We start from the raw sequence: 16581 nt of genomic DNA on the forward strand, positions 1-16581 counted from the left end.
GAAGGCTGAAGAATCACTTTTCACTGCATAGTCTTTGTATCATTTAATGAATTACCTTTCCAAAGAAAATAAGTATTTAGTATTTGAAAGTATAAAGAAATACTCAGGATATATATATGTATATATATATGTACATATATATACATATATACATATATTTTAAAGTATTTACAAAACTATGTACAAGATGACTTCAACTCTGGAAAAATACCTACACATGGAAAAGACTCGCTGGTGAGATCTGCAGCAATAAAGAAAGGTGGGCTGAGGTGAGTTGCTTGGTGGAATAAAAGGAAAGTGTGGTGTGTGCACCTCAGGTTGCCCAAGGGATGAGTTTAGGTTTTATGTGCATTGTGGTTGTTAATTTTAATATTTTTGCATTTATTTTATGAAGACCTCCTTTCTTGGCAAATGACATAAGCTTTTCATTTGTGGAAGTAATATAGTTTCCTTTTTAAATGCATTTGCTTTTAACGTGAGTCAATTTATTTAGTTAGTTATTTTATTTCTTTTTGAGATGGAGTCTCTCTCTGTCACCCAGGCTGGAGTGCAGTAGCACGATCTCGGCTCACTGCAACCTCTGCCTCCTGGGTTCAAGCGATTCTCCTACCTCAGCCTCCCAAGTAGCTGGGACTACAGGCATGCACCACCACGCCCAGCTAATTTTTTTGTATTTTTAGTAGAGACAGGATTTCACTATGTGGGCCAGGCTGGTCTTGAACTCCTGACCTCAGGTAATCCGCCTGCCTCAGCCTCTCAAAGTGCTGGGATTACAGGCGTGAGCCACTGCACTTGACCTGAGTCAATTTAAAGAAAAATAAGTGAATAATGGGACAGGTGGTATGAGGATATGGGAACACATACAGAGGTTTTGGGCAAAGGCTGAAGTTGATGATTGCTGTATTTTTTCCCACTAGGCTCCCATGTAGGGGGGTTACAGGAAGAGAGACTCCAATGTAGGTACTCTTCTTTCAGGAGGAGGGACCATGCTGTTTCTCCACTCAACAAGCCCCTCCACATCCTGGGGTCTGTATGCTTACTGTTCCCTCTCCTAGAATGTGCACCAAAGTTCCTCGCCTTTGTTGATTGATCCTTCTTTTCATTCAGCTCACAGATCGCCTCCTCAGGGAGGCCTTACCTGGCCACCGTATTTAAAGTGGTCTCCTTCAGTGACCCTCCTTCCCTTCTCCCTGTGTATTTCCTTCGTGCTGAGCGCTCTGTCACTGACTGTTTGCCTGTGTTGGCATCTGTTTCCTCCACTAGCCTGTGAGTTCATGAAGGGCAGGGACTTTTGTTTGTGTTGTGCCTGGAGAGTCACCCAAGGCCTGGACCACCTTGAGTCCCAAATATTTGTTGAATAAACATGTTCTAAGTTGGGATGTCTCCACTTCAGGTTTAGCCCCTCCCACAGTGCTGACTTGTACCAGTGGCCAAAGTCAGAGAGAGACAGTGAGAGAGAGAGAGAGAGAGAGAGAGGAGAGGTGCCAAGGAAGTGTGGTTCAGCATCAAACACATTTATTTCACTTTTATTGAGTATACAAGAACAGAGAGCACACGCATACAGCACGGAGCACTGAGGTGGGGGAGCGTGGGGACAAGAGAGGAGAGAAGGGTGTGAGTAAAAAGGGACAGGACAGCATCGCAATTGGTTGTTAAGGTGCTTTTGGAAAAAAAAATTATTTCGAGTGATGTTGCTCATGCAATTTCAGGCCAGTCTTGGAATGTGCTTGCAGGATTCAAAAACCGAAACAGGTCCTGGCACTTCCTGTACCCTCAGATGGAAAAGATCCAGAGAAAACAAAATAAGAGAAAATGAAGACCCATGATACGGCAGAGTAGAAAAAGACCCTGTAGAGCATCTGGTTCTTTCTGCTTATTTTGCAAGTCGGGAAACTGAGGCCCAAGAAAGGGAAGGGGGATAGCCTGATGTCACATGGTGAGTTAGGAGCTGAGCCAGATGGTCACCCAGAACTCCTAACCGCCCTCAGGGACTTTTTCCACTATGCTACATGGCCTCCTGGGTGGAGAGGCGGCACAGAGAGGATGAGAAACGAAAAAGAGAAAAGGAAAAGTAGGTTGAAGACAGACAAGACAAACATCTCTATTCTCTACAAAGAGGAGGATGGGGAGGAAACAGTGCCCTAGATTCTAGCTTTGCAGGTCCCCTCCTCCCTAGTGGCACTGCCTGCGTCTCCGTAGAAGGGAGGTCAGAGCATCCGCGGAATGGCGATTTCCCCAAACCCTGGTGGCCCACAAACTCCACAAGCTAAGCCTGGTCACTTCATCCCTGCCCCGAAGCCAGGTACAAAATCCAGAACAAGGATCCTCCCTCTGAGGTGTGTTCAGTGTGCTCAAGACTCCTGGTTCCTACAAAGATGAGTTCCTAGACCGAAGTGGCCCAGAGAGGATGGAGCCACCACTCCAGCTCTTGACCCAGAAAGAGTGGGAGCTCTCAAGTTAAGAAGGGCAGGAGAAGGTTCTGTGGCTTTTCCACCAGGATTGTAGAAAGAACCTAGTGTATGGAAAGTGTGCTGCTGCACTCAGGGGGAGTTGGAGTGGGCCCACTGGCCTGCACCAGGGGGAATGCTGCTGATTCTGCTGCCCCGCTGAACTTCCCATTTGCCCAGAGAAGCAAATGCTATTCTGATTTCCTGCCCTGCCTCAGGCCAGCACCAGCTAAGCAGCTAAGGTGTATGTCATCACTGACAAGCAAGCCAAAGGGACGTATCTAACCTGGGCCTCCTGGGGGCATCCCTGGGCAATGCCCCGATAGGTTGGCGAGAGTGGGGAGATGCTCTCAGATGGGCCAGCCATGGTTGAAATACAAAGCTGGCTCAGGTGGCTCCTCAGGCTCCGCCCTCCCCTTGCACCTTCTTCAGCCTGAGAATAGTCCCTGGCACAAGCAGGTAATCAGTAAATATTTATGGAATGAATTTATTAACTGGTTTAGAAGGAGGACTGGGAGGTAAAATGGAACTGAGAAATTAGCAGTGCAGTGGGACATTTTCCCTTATCAAGGGGCACTTTCTGAGCTCAGAGAAGTAGCGTGTGGCAGACAAGCCTGAGGAAGCCCACATGTGGCAGAGGGCAATGCCAAGCTTGTGATGGGAGCTTCTTGAAGGGCTTCTGTGGTCTTGGGGCAGTTTCTGGGCACAAGCTCAGAGTTCAGATGTTGACTGAAAAGGAGGTCTCCAAGCCAAGGTCTTATGCAGAGCTGGAGCCTTTGAGCAACATTGCCCATCTGTCTCAGCTTTGTCCTGGGACAGAGGAGGCCTTTGCAAATGCAGTTTTGATCTCTCAGGGTCTGCCCCATGAAGCCTCCTTACCATGGCTACTTTGGCCCGAGAAGAAATTATTCAGAACCAGGAAGAGAGTAGAGGAAAAGGCTGAGCTGGGACTTTTTAGACAGTCAGGTTAAAGCCACCATCTTCTACAATGGCTGGGAGCACCACCTCCCTTTGGATATGGAGTTGGTTATTACAATGGGGTCAGGGAAGGGCAGGATGTGGCCAAAAAAAGAAAAAAGAGAGAAAGAGAGAGAGAAGACTGAAAACCAAGGCAAGCCCCGTAGGGAGATAAGGACTAAGCTAGGGACCTCTACTGTGGCAACTTCAGCAGCAGAGTCCCAGATTGGGACACGGTACCTGAGCACAGACCAGGCCCTGACTGCTACTACCGGGGGGCAGGGAGAAGGTGTCTCGAACTGGCATTTTGGGGACAACATCTGTGTTGCTTCTTTCTTGGCAAACCCACACCTCTCCATTAGGGGCCCCCACCCCTCCCCACCAATCAACCAATTACAAACACCACACACAGTATTACTACACTGAACCCGTCAGCCCCTACTGTGAGCCAACCCACACCCAGAGTCCAGGTCTCCTTAGCTGGGCCAGTTCAGTGAGATCTAGGAACCTCAGGATACATCAATCACAGTCAGATAATTATAATTTTAGAATGTCAGCTTCATACTTACCAGCACTGTTTATTTTAATATTTTTTCCTGTTATATGTAATATACATAACTTAAAAGCACATCCGTAAAAACCTCCTACAAGCTGCACCTTCATAATGAGAAACCATAAACATACAATGTCTACTTCCCTTCCTGTGGCTTCGTTTTCTGTTCTTGCTTTCTTTTCTTTTTCTCATTTCAAAGGAGAGTCATCTGCATTGGCCCTCAGAAGGACCAGGACACAGAGGGTGAGGGGTGTGGGGTGGGAGAAGGGGGAGGAGGGAGCCGAGACAGAAAATGACAGCAAGACATTGAGAGTTGAGGGTGAGGGGAGGCGGGAGAGAGGAAGGTGGATTTTGCAGCCCAGTGTCAAGATCCAGAAAGTAAGAATCCAGTGTTCCTCCTCTTTCTTTCCAAGTGGGGAATTTTCTTTTTTTTCCCGGAAAATGGTTGACTGTGCGTGTCTTGCTGCTGCGACTTCTCTTGCTTTGCTGCGCGAGTGTTTTCCTTTGCATTCAAGTGGGCCTCAGAGATGCTGGAGAAGAACAAATGGAATTGCTCGTCTGCTAACTGTAACGTGCAGAACCAGGGCGGGAGGGACTTCTACAATCATCGTGGTCTGGCTTGCGTTTCTTATTTGGCAGGGGAAAGGGGTGAGCAAGGGATTATAGTTATTATATAATTTTTTTTTCTTGAAAAAAATCCCACCAGTTCTTCAGTTTGTCTGCAAAGGAAATGTAGGTGTTCAGATGTCGGTTGTTGCTGTCGGCCAACTGCTCTGCCAGCCCCAGCAGCAGTGCAAGGATGCAGTGTTTCCTGTATATATATCTATATCTCTATATATCTATATATATATGCTTTTCCCTTCCCAGTCTCTCATCAGTGACGGTACGTCGCAGCTGGGACGTCAGTGTTGCGTCGGAGAATCCAGAATGAAGGCCCCTTCTTAATGGTTCTCTGGCTTGGGTTGGACCAGAAATGCCAGGATCTCTTCACAGAGGTCAGGATTCCTGGAAGCCAGAGGAATGGGGTAGAATGGGGGGTGGGGAGTGGGGGGAAAGGAAGGAAGAGGACAAGAAAAATTAGTAACTTCTGTCACTTGTTTTAAAATACATGGCAAGAGGTTGTTTTTGCTACCCTTTACCATATGCCCTTTATTGTGACTCAGCAAGGTAGAGGGACTTGCACCTGTAATCCCAGCTACTTGGGAGGCTGAGGTGGAAGGATCTCTTGAGGTGAGAAACTCAAGGCTGTAATGTGTAATCATCATGCCTGTGAGTAGCTATTGCACTCCAAGGCCACACAGCTTGTGTGTGGCAGCAGAGAACCGAACCCACATCTGTTGGATTCCAGAGCCCATGCGTGTTTGCTCGCTTGTTTCCAGGGAGGTGGTAATCTTTTACTTTGGCCTGAAAATGTGTTAAAATGTCCTTTAACACCAAGAAGCTAAGATCATCATCATTTCACTTTTTCTTCCTATCTTTTGTCAGCTCTAAGAAATGTTTAGTCACGATTGCAGATGTTCTTTTTTCATTTGTTTTTCCTTTCTGTTGTCCGTGGGCTTGCTGTGTCCTGGAGATTAAACCACAGACAGCAGTGTTTAAATAAAGAAATGGAGCCTGGATTCCAGGTTTGGCTTCAAAACTCAGTATTTAAGGGAGCAGGCTCTGAAATCAGACTCCCTGAGTTCAAATCCCACTCTATGGGCCTGCTAGCTCTGTAATCTTGGGTGAGTTTCTTAACTTCCTTTACTTTAAAAAATTTTTAACAGACGAGTCTTACTATGTTGCTCAGGCTGGAGTGCAATAGCTATTCACAGGCACAGTCAATGCACATTACAGCCTTGAATTCCTGGCTTCAAGTGATCCTTCTGCCTCAGCCTCCCAAGTAGCTGGGATTACAGGTGCATGCCACAGTGCCTGGCAAGTTTCTTAACTTCTTTAAGCCTCAATTGCTTCCTCTGTAAAATAGGTTCTGCCTCCCATTATAGGGAGGAATCGAAGCAAGGGCCCAGCATATAGTAAGTGCTGAATAAATACTGGCTGTTCTTATTATGATGATTGTTGCTGTTGTTAACTTAACCACACACTACTCTGATCTCCTTGAGGGCAAGGGCTGTCTTTTAACTCGTCTTTCCAGTGTCCAACACTGTGCCCGGCACATAGCAACTACTCAAAACCATTTAATGGTTGAAACATCATTTCTGCTACTTGCATACAGTCAAGTGCTAACGGAATCACAGAAAACAGATCTTTCTTGGCTCATTTGACAGATAGGAAAACTGAGGCCCAGAGGCTTCAGGCTTAGTAAGTTGGCAAAACCAAGACTAGAGCCCAAGGTTCCTGTTTTGGAACAGGTCAATTTTTTCCCATTAAATTTTGGAAGGTTAGGAAGCTGGGCAAGTGCTGCCCTCTTGCTGGTGGTGTTTGGGAGACAGGTCCTCTTTGAAGGAGGTGGGCCAGCGGGAGAAGATGGAGCAGAAACCACACGTCTGACCTGCGAGGTTGCAGGGAGAGAAGGGAAAAGGTTCTGTGTGACATGGGTGACTTTGTGACATGGGTGACTTTCCACGCTCATAGCAAGAACTTCAAGAAGGAAGAACTTTAAGAAGGAAGACAGTCAACTGAAGCAGGGACAGATGTTTCTGGAGGATTTGGGGAGGGAACAGAAGATGAAGACCGGCAAGACGAACACCCTCATGGAGACAGGGCCTCAGGCACCAGGCTGGTGGTGGACAATTATGGTCTGACTTTCTCAGTGCTCTCATCAACCTCTAAACATGGAAAAACCTCAGAGGGACAAGGAAGCAGGTTCACCTTGCTGAGTCCCTTCTGTAGGCAAGACACAGATCCAGTATATCACAGGTGTTGTTTAGTTATTACAGCAACTCCAATGTATACATTAATGACATTTTGCAGATGAGGAAACTGAGGTCAGAGAGGTTCCTCTGGGCACACAGCTACCAAGGTGTTTCTGGCTCCAAAACCTAGTTGTATCCATCTATTCCTTCCTTCCTTCGTTTTTTTGTTTTTTTGTTTGTTTTTTTTTACAGGGTCTTGCTCTATTGCCAGGCTGGAGCGCAGTGGCGTGATCATAGCTCATTGCAGCCTGGACCTCCTGGACTCAAGCAATCCTCCCACTTCAACTTCCCAAGTAGCTGGGACTACAGGTGCCAGCCACCACACCCAGTTAACCTTTTAAATTTTTTATAGAAACAAAGGTCTCATTATGATGGCCAGGCTGGTCTTGAATCCCTGGGCTCAAGTAATCCTCCTGCTTCAGCCTCCCAAAGTGCTGGGATTACAAGTGTGAGCCACTGCGCCTGGCCCCTGGTCAAAATTGAGTAGAAAGAATACTACTCAAAGAATACTACTCATGTAGCAAAATTACTACATCCTAACTGGGCATTGGTTTTGGTTTTGTTTTGTTTTGTTTTTCCTTACAGTAACAGGCTGCACTTTAAGTTTGTGTATCAATTAATGAAGTGGCTGTCCTATAAGTCAGTGTAATCATTATTCTGGGTATGTGGGATGTCTTCGTAAGCCCATAGACACTTCAGAAGTACCAAAGACATCTAAACAATACAGTGTTATGATTTATTCTTCTTGGTTTATTACAGCACAGCACAGTCCCTGCATGCAGCATTTTGTTAGCCTATTTCAAGTTAATAGTAGTCATAATGAGCTTTTATTAAGCACTCACGATGTGCTAGGCAGTGTGCTAACTACCATGCTGCATGGATGATCTTGGTAGCCCTAGGAGACAGATGTTCTGAAAAGTGGGTGTGGTGAAAAGGTCAAGACCATTGGGTTTTGGAGTCTAACAGATGGGGTTTCATTCTCTACTCAATCCGTCCTGTTCACAGCTTCATGACTGTGAGCAAGCCACTTAACATCTCTGACCCTCAGTTTCCTCATTTGTAAAATGAATGAGCAGGTAACAGTACTTGTGTTGAGTGCACGGCCTGGTGCCTGGCACAGTGTAAGCTTTCCATAAATTATAGCGATTGTTATTACTGTGATGATCATTGCTGTTTGGCTGACGAGGAAACATAGGCTGAAAAGTTTAAATGATTTGCTAAAAGGTCACACAGCTAATAAAGGGCAGGGCTTGAGACTCTGCAGGAGTACAGAGCTCTTCCTTGGGGTACCAAGAGGCATCCATCCATTAAGCCAATGTTTCCAAGCACTTTAAAAAGGAGTTTTCGAATTCAGAGGAGACCTCTTCTAGAATTAGTGAGTCTGAATGTATTAAGAGTCAGACGTGGGTTCTACTTGACCATAACTACTGGTAAAGCATGTGGGCAGAAAAGGCAAGGGAAAGAAACTTCTGGCTTGCCAGGGCAACATAAACAAGGTGACCTTTACAGAACAACCCAGAAAAGAGAGAGATGGGGCATGGTGGTGCGTGGGGCAATGGCAGCAAAGAAAGAACTAAAGAGAGGCGAGGAGGAGGGAATGCGACAGCAAAGGGAGCAGCGAGGTGGGCAGATGTGAAAGACTGCATCGCGGCGGGGTGGGCAGGATGTGGAGGCCAGGATGAGAGCTCTGAATGGCTAGGGAAATGGGAAGGCGGGAGCCTGGGGGCCTGGTTCTGAATGCCCTGGGAAAGATGAGGAGGTGTGAGAGAGGGAATGGAGAAGAGATGAGAAACACACAACAGATACCCCAGGAAAGCAAATAGCCAGAGGACTATAATTGGAAGGGGGCTCGCTCCACCTCTTCATTTTGCAAATGAGGAAACCGAGTCCTCACGCGGGAAGAAACGGACCTATGGTCACACACTAGTCAGTGGAACAGCTTTAGAGCCAGGTCCCTGGATTCCCAGCACAGAGGTCTTTGCATCAGTGCTCCTATACCTGGCTGCACAGGGACTCCCTAAGGACCAAGGTAAAAATCAAGATTCCCAGGCAATACAGATCCCAGGTCCCAGTCCAGTCTTTCTAAATCAGACTTTATGGAGAGGGTTCTCTAGTGCCTGTATTTTAAACAGGCTTCCCCAGGTGGTACACTCAGCTCAGCAAGTGGCCTACACTCTGCCACTCTGAGATTTGGAAGGAATAAAGGAAGAATGATTGAAAAACTGAGGGGATAGGAATGACAATCACTTGTATGAAGGTCTGAGGAAGGCTGGGAGGTAGGCTCCACCCATGGCCAACCTACACTTCTAGACCAGTGCTGTCCAATAGAAATAGAATGTGAATTACATATGGAATTTAAAATTTTCCTAGATAGGTCCGGGTGCAGTGGCTTACACCTGTAATCCTAGCACTTTGGGAGGCCGAGTCGGGCAGATCACTTGAGGTCAGGAGTTTGAAGCCAGCCTGGCAAACATGGTGAAACCCCGTCTCTACTAAAAATACAAAAATTAGTTGGGTGTGGTAGCACACGCCTGTAGTCTCAGCTACTTGGGAGGCTGAGGCACGAGAATCACTTGAATCCGGGAGGTGGAGGCTGGAGTAAGCCAAGATTGTGCCACTGCACTCCAGCCTGGGTGACAGAGTGAGACTCCTTCTCAAAAAAAAAATTTTTTTTTCCTAGATAATAGATTTTCTAGATAACACTTCCTAAATTTTCTATATATTTCTATTTTTCTAAAAATTTCTAGATAAATAGAAAATTTTAATTTCACAATTAAAGTTCTCAATTTTAGTTTACATTAAAAATGGTTTGAAAAGAAACAGGTGAAATTAATTTTATTTTATTTTACTTTTGAGACGGAGTCTTGCTCTGTTGCCCAGGCTGAAGTGCAATAGTGCCATCTCAGCTCACTGCAACCTCTGCCTCCCGGGTTCAGGCAAATCTCCTGCCTCAGCCTCCCTAGTAGCTGGGACTACAGGCACCCACCAACCTCCACTCCTAATTTTGTATTTTAGTAGAGACAGGGTTTCACTACGTTGGTCAGGCTGATCTCAAACTCCTGACCTCAGGTGATCCACTTGCTTTGGCCTCCTAAAATGCTGAGATTACAGGTGTGAGCCACTGTGCCTGGCCAGATGAAATTAATTTTAATAGTACATTTTACCTAACCTGATGTATCCCTTATCATTTAAATATGTAACCAATGTAAAAATTATTGAGATCATTTACATTCTTTTTTCATACTAAATTTTCAAAATCTTGCACGTATTTCACCCTTAAAGCACATTTCTTTTTAGACTAGCCAATTTTAAGTCCTCAATAGCCACGTGCGGCTAGCGACTACCATCCCAGACAGCACAGAAAGAACACTTCCATCACTGCAGGAAGTTCTGCTGAACAGCCCTAGTCTAGACCAGAGGTTAGCAGCCTTTCAGAGCAGCAGGAAAGTGTTTCAGTGCTTTTTCTTCTGACATTAAGGGGTCTGGTAATCAAAGGAAGAGAAACATTCTTGTATCTTTCTGGAAAAGACTGGTTTCATTCATTTAAGGAAAAGGGCAGAAAGGAGACCAGCAATTATATTTGTGGGGTCTTTGAGATGGATTTTTTTCATTGTGGTAGAATCTGTGAAACGTGTGAAGTGCACAACTCTAAGTGTGAGAAGAATTTTATAGATGTTTTTATATGTATACACCCATGTAACCCACCCAGTTGAAAATAGTGACATTTCCAGCACCCTAGAAGGTTCTTTTGTGGCCCTTCCCTCTTCCTTGTGAATACTGCATCCCAGAAGTAACAGACAGAAGAATTTTTTCTCAGATAGAAAATCAGAAATATTCTGATTTTCAACATTGTCGATTAGTTTTGCTTGCTTTTGGACTCCCTACAAATGGAATCATACAGTTTATACTTTCTGTGCCTGGCTTATTTTATCCAACTCAATGTCTATGGGATTTTGTTTTAAGATCTGATAAGATCTGGTAAATTTCCAGAGGGCCCAGAAGAACCCTTCCCCTAATGTAGGTTGCTAAAAGCCCTATCTGCCCCAACATCATCTTATTTCTCTTATTCACCAAAGCATTGATGGCCCACAGTGAAACAAGAGAATATTAGAGTCCCTAAGATTTTGGCCCCTGCAGGTCTCAGAAGTCAAGATGCAATCATGCCAGGCACGGTGGCTCATGCCTGTAATCCCAGCACTTTGGGAGGCTGAGGCAGGCAGATCACTTGAGGATAGGAGTTTGATATCAGCCTGGCCAACAAGGTGAAACCCCGTCTCTACTAAAAATATAAAAATTAGGCCAGGTACAGTGGCTCACGCCTGTAATTCCAGCACTTTGGGAGGCCAAGGTGGGCAGATCACGAGGTCAGGAGATCGAGACCATCCTGGCTAATACGGTGAAACCACGTCTCTACTGAAAATACAAAAAATTAGCTGGGTGCAGTGGCGGGCGCCTGTGGTCCCAGCTACTCGGAGAGGCTGAGGCAGGAGAATGGCGTGAACCCAGGAGGTGGAGCTTGCAGTGAGCCGAGATTGCGCCACTGCACTCCAGCCTGGGCAACAGAGCGAGACTCCACCTCGAAAAAAAAAAAGAAATACATATATATATATATATATATATATATATATATATATATATATAAATTAGCCAGTGAGGTGGTGCACACTTGTAGGCCCAGCTGCTCGGGAGGCTGAGGCAGGAGAATCACTTAAACCCAGGAGCCAGAGATTGCAGTGAGTCAAGATTGTACCACTGCACTCCAGCCTGGGCGACAGAGCAAGACTCTATCTCAAAAAAAAAAAAAAAAAATTGCAGTCAAGCAAGACAAAAGGGATCAAGGGCTCTGGTCATCATGTCCCCTTAACAACATTCAGTGACTTGCGATAGAGAGAGAGACTCAGGGCCAGGAATGTGGCACTGGGCCTAGAAGGACTTTTTCTGACTTCCGGTTTATAGGAAATGCCCAAGGAGATAACGAGGACCTCCATCTGTCCCACCTCAATATCCAATGTCAATCCTCTCTTCATTTCCCTCCCTTTAAAAAAATTTTTAACCACTTCTGCATTTATTTTTCTGGATCTGGAGCCTGAAACCCCAAAGAAACCAAGGAACCAGTCTTCCTTCCTCTCCCCATCAACTTGTATCTCGGGGAGGTGCCTCTCTCCTTTGAGCAGCAAATCAGGAAGGCTGATGGGAGGAGGGTCAAAGCTGCACTAGCAGTCAAGTCACTGGGTTCTCGGATGGAAATGGCCCTCAGAGGATCTTGCTACTGCTCCCTCCTCTCTCTCATGGTTGCTGGGCCTCAAGAGCCTTACCTGTGGCTTCTTGTCCCTCTCTTCTGGGGATGGGTCTGTTTCTCTGTATACGACAGCTTTGGTTACCAGCATATCAGGATGCTGCAGTTTGGCCTCCTTGATGGCCAAAGCCAGGGCCTGGTGGTAAAGAACAGCAAAGGAAGGAACCATGAAATATCCAAGATGAGAGAGACTGTGAAGAACAGCAAGCCCTCTAGTGCACAGCTGGAGAAACTGAGGCCCAGGGAGGGGCAAGGTCAAACAACTAAAGGGAGAGACTAGAGCTCAGGTCTTCTGGCTCCTTCTGGCTCCCATCTAACGCCCCTTCCTTGGGGGTTTCTCATCTGAACAGGGTCAGCAAGAAGTGGACACCTTCTCTGCCCATGAGGGTAGCCATCCATGGGTAACCCAACATAGGAGGGATTGAGGACTGGGCAGTGGCACTGGGAAGAACGGTCCCTACCCCCATACCTGGTCTTGATCAACATCTTCATCCCCAGTAATGATGATTCGCTTCTCGATCCTTGTCTCAGAAAACCCTCCTTTCACAGTCTGCAGAGGGAGAGGGAGGTGAGGTCACTCTTGGGTCCTGTTGGGGCAGTAGCCTCAAGAGGGGACCTATCCAAATCATCTCTCAAGGGCAGGGCTGAGAACCAGCAGTTACCTTCTCTCCTGACTTCCTCAGATTTTTTCTTTTCTGGTTTTGGACTTCAAACTGCAGATCTTGCCTGGTTGCCACCACTCCCCAAAACTACCAAACCACCCCATCTAGGTCTTCCAAGCCCAGCTCCAATGCTGCCTCTCAGATCCTGATTGGCAATGCTTCTGTCTTCCTGCCTTGATACTCCCCGAGCACTGAGTCTGTCTCTCTCACAGTTCTGGACCTCTCTGCCTGGTGCCGACCATATGTGTGTCTGTGGCCTTGTTCACCTCACCAGGCTGCCAGCTCTTGAAGGCAGGGTCTGTATTTTGTTCATCTCTATATCCCCTCTCCCCCACTCCCTCACCCAGTCTAACCAGGGCAGTGCTGAATGCAGATTTGTTGAATGAACACATGAATGAAATGTGAATGGTGACAAGGTTCTGCCTTAAGCGACTTCAAACAATACTACAAGAGAAAATTAGATTGATGATACTTATGACCTCCGCTGTTTTCTGAAGGCAAGGGGTTTGGACAAGTTTAGAAGTAATAACTGAGGCAGGACTTAATTTTTTGGCATGTTAAAGCAGGGTGGTGTCTGTGGGGAATCCCAGCTGGAGTCAGGAGTGGATAGAAAGAAGAGGGGGCTCCCAGTTGGCAGGGACTTTGGGAAGAAGAGTTTCCTGAGCTGTCTGCTGTGGGCGTGGGAAGTAAAACCTCCCATAAAGCTTTCAGAGAAGTCAACATTGCTCAGTAATGCTTTTGCTGAGAGTGGGTTCTTTGTGGGGTATGTGAGAAAGTGCTGAATCCTGTAGAGGCGCAGGAGAGTCTGTGCATGAAGGCCCAGTGCAACTGACCAGAGTTCTCCTCTGATGGCTCATCAACCTGGCTGCTCCAGGCCTCCAGCCCTGGCTAGGCGCCCTCCTGCCTTCCTCCTGGCCACATAGGTGTGGACACATCAGCCCGCCTGCCTCCCAACTAGCCCTTGTCCTTATTGCTGGGTAACCCAGGAAGGCTTCCCTCCTTTGCCCCTACCTCTTCCTGCCTGAGCTCTGACTCACACCCTGGTCCAGGCCCTCCCCACCAGGCCTGAGTTATTTATTATCCGTCTCTCTCCATACTTCTCCCTCTTCTTTCTCCCGCCTATCTACACATCCTGGTGGACCTGATATTCTCTCCTTAAACCTATGTTCACTGGGTTACTCTCCAGTCTAAAAACCTTCATGGCTTTCCAATCTCCCTGAGGCCCAGATCCTCCAGAGTCAAATGTGTCCTGGTATTTGTTATTTGCTCTATATTCCACCTCCCTGCCCCCAGTGCAACCTAATTTCCCAGTTACACCCCCTACATGTGCTTCTCATGTCCCATAAACAGGCCTCACTTACTGCTACATCCAGCAGCCCCTGGCACAGAGGCCAACACAAAGTTGACACTCACTAACATCTGCTCAACGAACAAACAAATAAGCAAACACACAATTTCTGCTTCCCTCTTCTGCTTTGCTTAGAACACCCGCATCTGTCTTCTCCTCCCTCAGGTGTCCTGCCTGGCTTTCCAAGACTCTACTCAGTCCCTACTTCTTCCAGGAGATGCTTCCTGACTCTTGCAGGGCCTCCCATATGTCACCCCGTCTAGATTCCTCCAGCACTTTCCATCTACAAGGTGCACACGCCATGGTTCACAGTTACTTCAAAGAGGACAGTATTGTTCCCCCTAGCCTGGCTGTCAATGCTGTGTGGGAAGGGCCCGTGCCTAGAACAACATGGGGCACAGGACAAAGCGCACAGTATTCCAGAAGCTGGTAAACACTACAGGTTTTCTCTGTCCGCTTTACAGATGGCGAAGCCAAAGCAGAACAAGTCATGACCTTCTCGCCTGCAGCTCGGCTGGGGGCATGGGGCGCCCTGCTGCTACTCACTTTGGTGACATGGGTGGTGGTGGAGGTTGAGAGGGTTTCCGCAGTGGCGCCGTAGGTGCTGGTGAGGACATCTTTCCCGATGATCTGCAGAATATAACCACCCCCCACCCAGGGTGTCAGGTAAGGACACTGGGCTCTGGAGGGGTGGGGGCGGGGTGGGGTAAAGGGCCCCGTGAAGGTGACGTTTTGAAGTCAAGATGCTTTGAGCCATTAAGAATTCAAGAATACTAGAATCTTCAGAAAACTAGACCCATCAAATTCTCAAACCCTGGAATCTGAGATTCCTAGACGCTAAGATTCCTGAGGCCCAGAATCCTAACAATACCCTAGAATTTAAGAATCCTGGCATCATGGAAGAATGACCAAAAGGATCCAAGGTGGAAACAGAGCCCTCCTGATGCCCCATCCTGTCATAGCCAGGTGCACGCTCTCTGCGGAGCTAAACAATGAGAACCACAGACTTGGAGAATGCAAGAGCTGAAAGAGAGCCTACAGTGACAGACACAGGGTCACCGGGCAGGCACCAACAGAGGCAGGTCCAGAATCCAAGCCTCTGGCCTCCTAGTCCATTGCTCTTCCTGGTTAGTAGGGAGGGCAGATGCAAAAGAACCATCAGCAGCACCACTAAGGTGAGGGGCCGCTTCACCCTCACACGCCACCAATGCCCCACTTACATGTGTGGGCGGTGGGGAAAGGGCCACTCATGAGATTCTAGCAGGCACCAGGGAGCCCTGTGGGCATCTGAAAAGGGTCCAGCTTCCTGGTTCTGCACCTAGAAGGGTGGCTTCTGGGCTCAACGCTGCACTGCCTGCCAGCCATACATGGGTCCATGCCCATATTCTCAGTGTGAAGTCCCCTAGCCTGAGCTGGCCTTGCCCACTTACCGGAGAAAGAGAACGGATTTCCGTGGCCACCGTCTGTGGGCCTGGGATCATGGCAGCTGCCCCCTTCCCGGACTTGAGACTGTTCTCCTGGGGAAACAATAGTGCTCAGATGGCCAGCTCTCAGCCGGGTGGGCCCCCAGGATGGGCGGAGCACGTGGCCACGTAGCTATCACGACCACAAGGTTGAGTAGAAACAGTAGAAGCAAAGGACTGAAGGCATCGTTCAGTTCCGCCTCCTCTCATTCATCCCTTGCTCACTCAGGCACACACTTGTTCACTTGCACACTCGCTCATTCAACAAACATTTACAGACTGTCTGGCGTTAGGAACACTGTAGTGATCAAGACATGGCATTGTTCCCCGGAAGCACTAGCAGAGGAGTTGCCAGATTCAGGCTCGTGTCCTGCCCTGCCACCTTCAAGCCATGTGACTTGGGGCAGAGCCACTTCCTCTCTATTCATCTGTAAAATGATGAATGATGGCCTCACAGATTCATCTGTAAAAAACGACCCTTGCCCCAATCCCACAGAAAACCTATGAAGCTAATGGAGTAGAAAAGGTTTTGCAAACCAAAATACATAGGATAAATATAGGGGCATAAGCTGGCTATTTAGAATATAATAATAATAATGACTTTCTGAGTGCTTGCTATGTGCGAGGCATCATTTTAAGGATGTTACATGCCTCATCTCATTTAATTCTCATAACACCGGTCGGGCATTATTTTTAATATTCCTGATTTACAGATGAGAAACTGGAGGGCAAGAGAAACTTAAGTGTTCAGTCTCCCAGCAAGTTAGTGGTAGAGATGGAACTTAACTCCATGTTGTCTGACTCCAAGTCCGACACACTCTGCACACCACTCTGCCCTTGGGAATCTTTCCCTTCAGACAGCTCTCTTGGCCCTACCTTAAATTCTAATTGCTAGATCTTCCTGGAATTGTCCCCTGACTTACTGCCCCCGATCTGGCGCCAGGGCCCAGCTGCCTGCTTCTACCTCCTACTTTCTGCACCATCTCAGGGCTCAGCCTTG

General features: G+C 47.3%; 1 protein-coding gene across 44 annotated transcripts in view; it reads right to left on the bottom strand.

Annotated features, from left to right (window-relative positions):
• Nucleotides 1–1493: 1493 nt before the first annotated feature.
• EPB41L1 (erythrocyte membrane protein band 4.1 like 1) overlaps nt 1494–16581 on the bottom strand; it is a 177856-nt gene continuing 162768 nt past the window's right edge. For 43 of the 44 annotated variants that reach the window (XM_063633632.1, XM_063633638.1, XM_063633631.1 and 40 more), the window contains 5 exons: nt 15549–15635; nt 14665–14748; nt 12578–12658; nt 12128–12244; nt 1494–4962 (listed from right to left, as the gene is read on the bottom strand). In XM_063633632.1, coding sequence (XP_063489702.1) covers nt 4954–4962; nt 12128–12244; nt 12578–12658; nt 14665–14748; nt 15549–15635 — 378 coding nt within the window. In that variant the 3' untranslated portion in view covers nt 1494–4953. The remainder of the gene's footprint in view (nt 4963–12127; nt 12245–12577; nt 12659–14664; nt 14749–15548; nt 15636–16581) is intronic. The other variant, XM_063633629.1, reaches the window with a different exon arrangement.

Source organism: Symphalangus syndactylus, chromosome 24, assembly GCF_028878055.3.
Source record: "Symphalangus syndactylus isolate Jambi chromosome 24, NHGRI_mSymSyn1-v2.1_pri, whole genome shotgun sequence".
Taxonomy (NCBI): Eukaryota; Metazoa; Chordata; class Mammalia; order Primates; family Hylobatidae; genus Symphalangus; species Symphalangus syndactylus.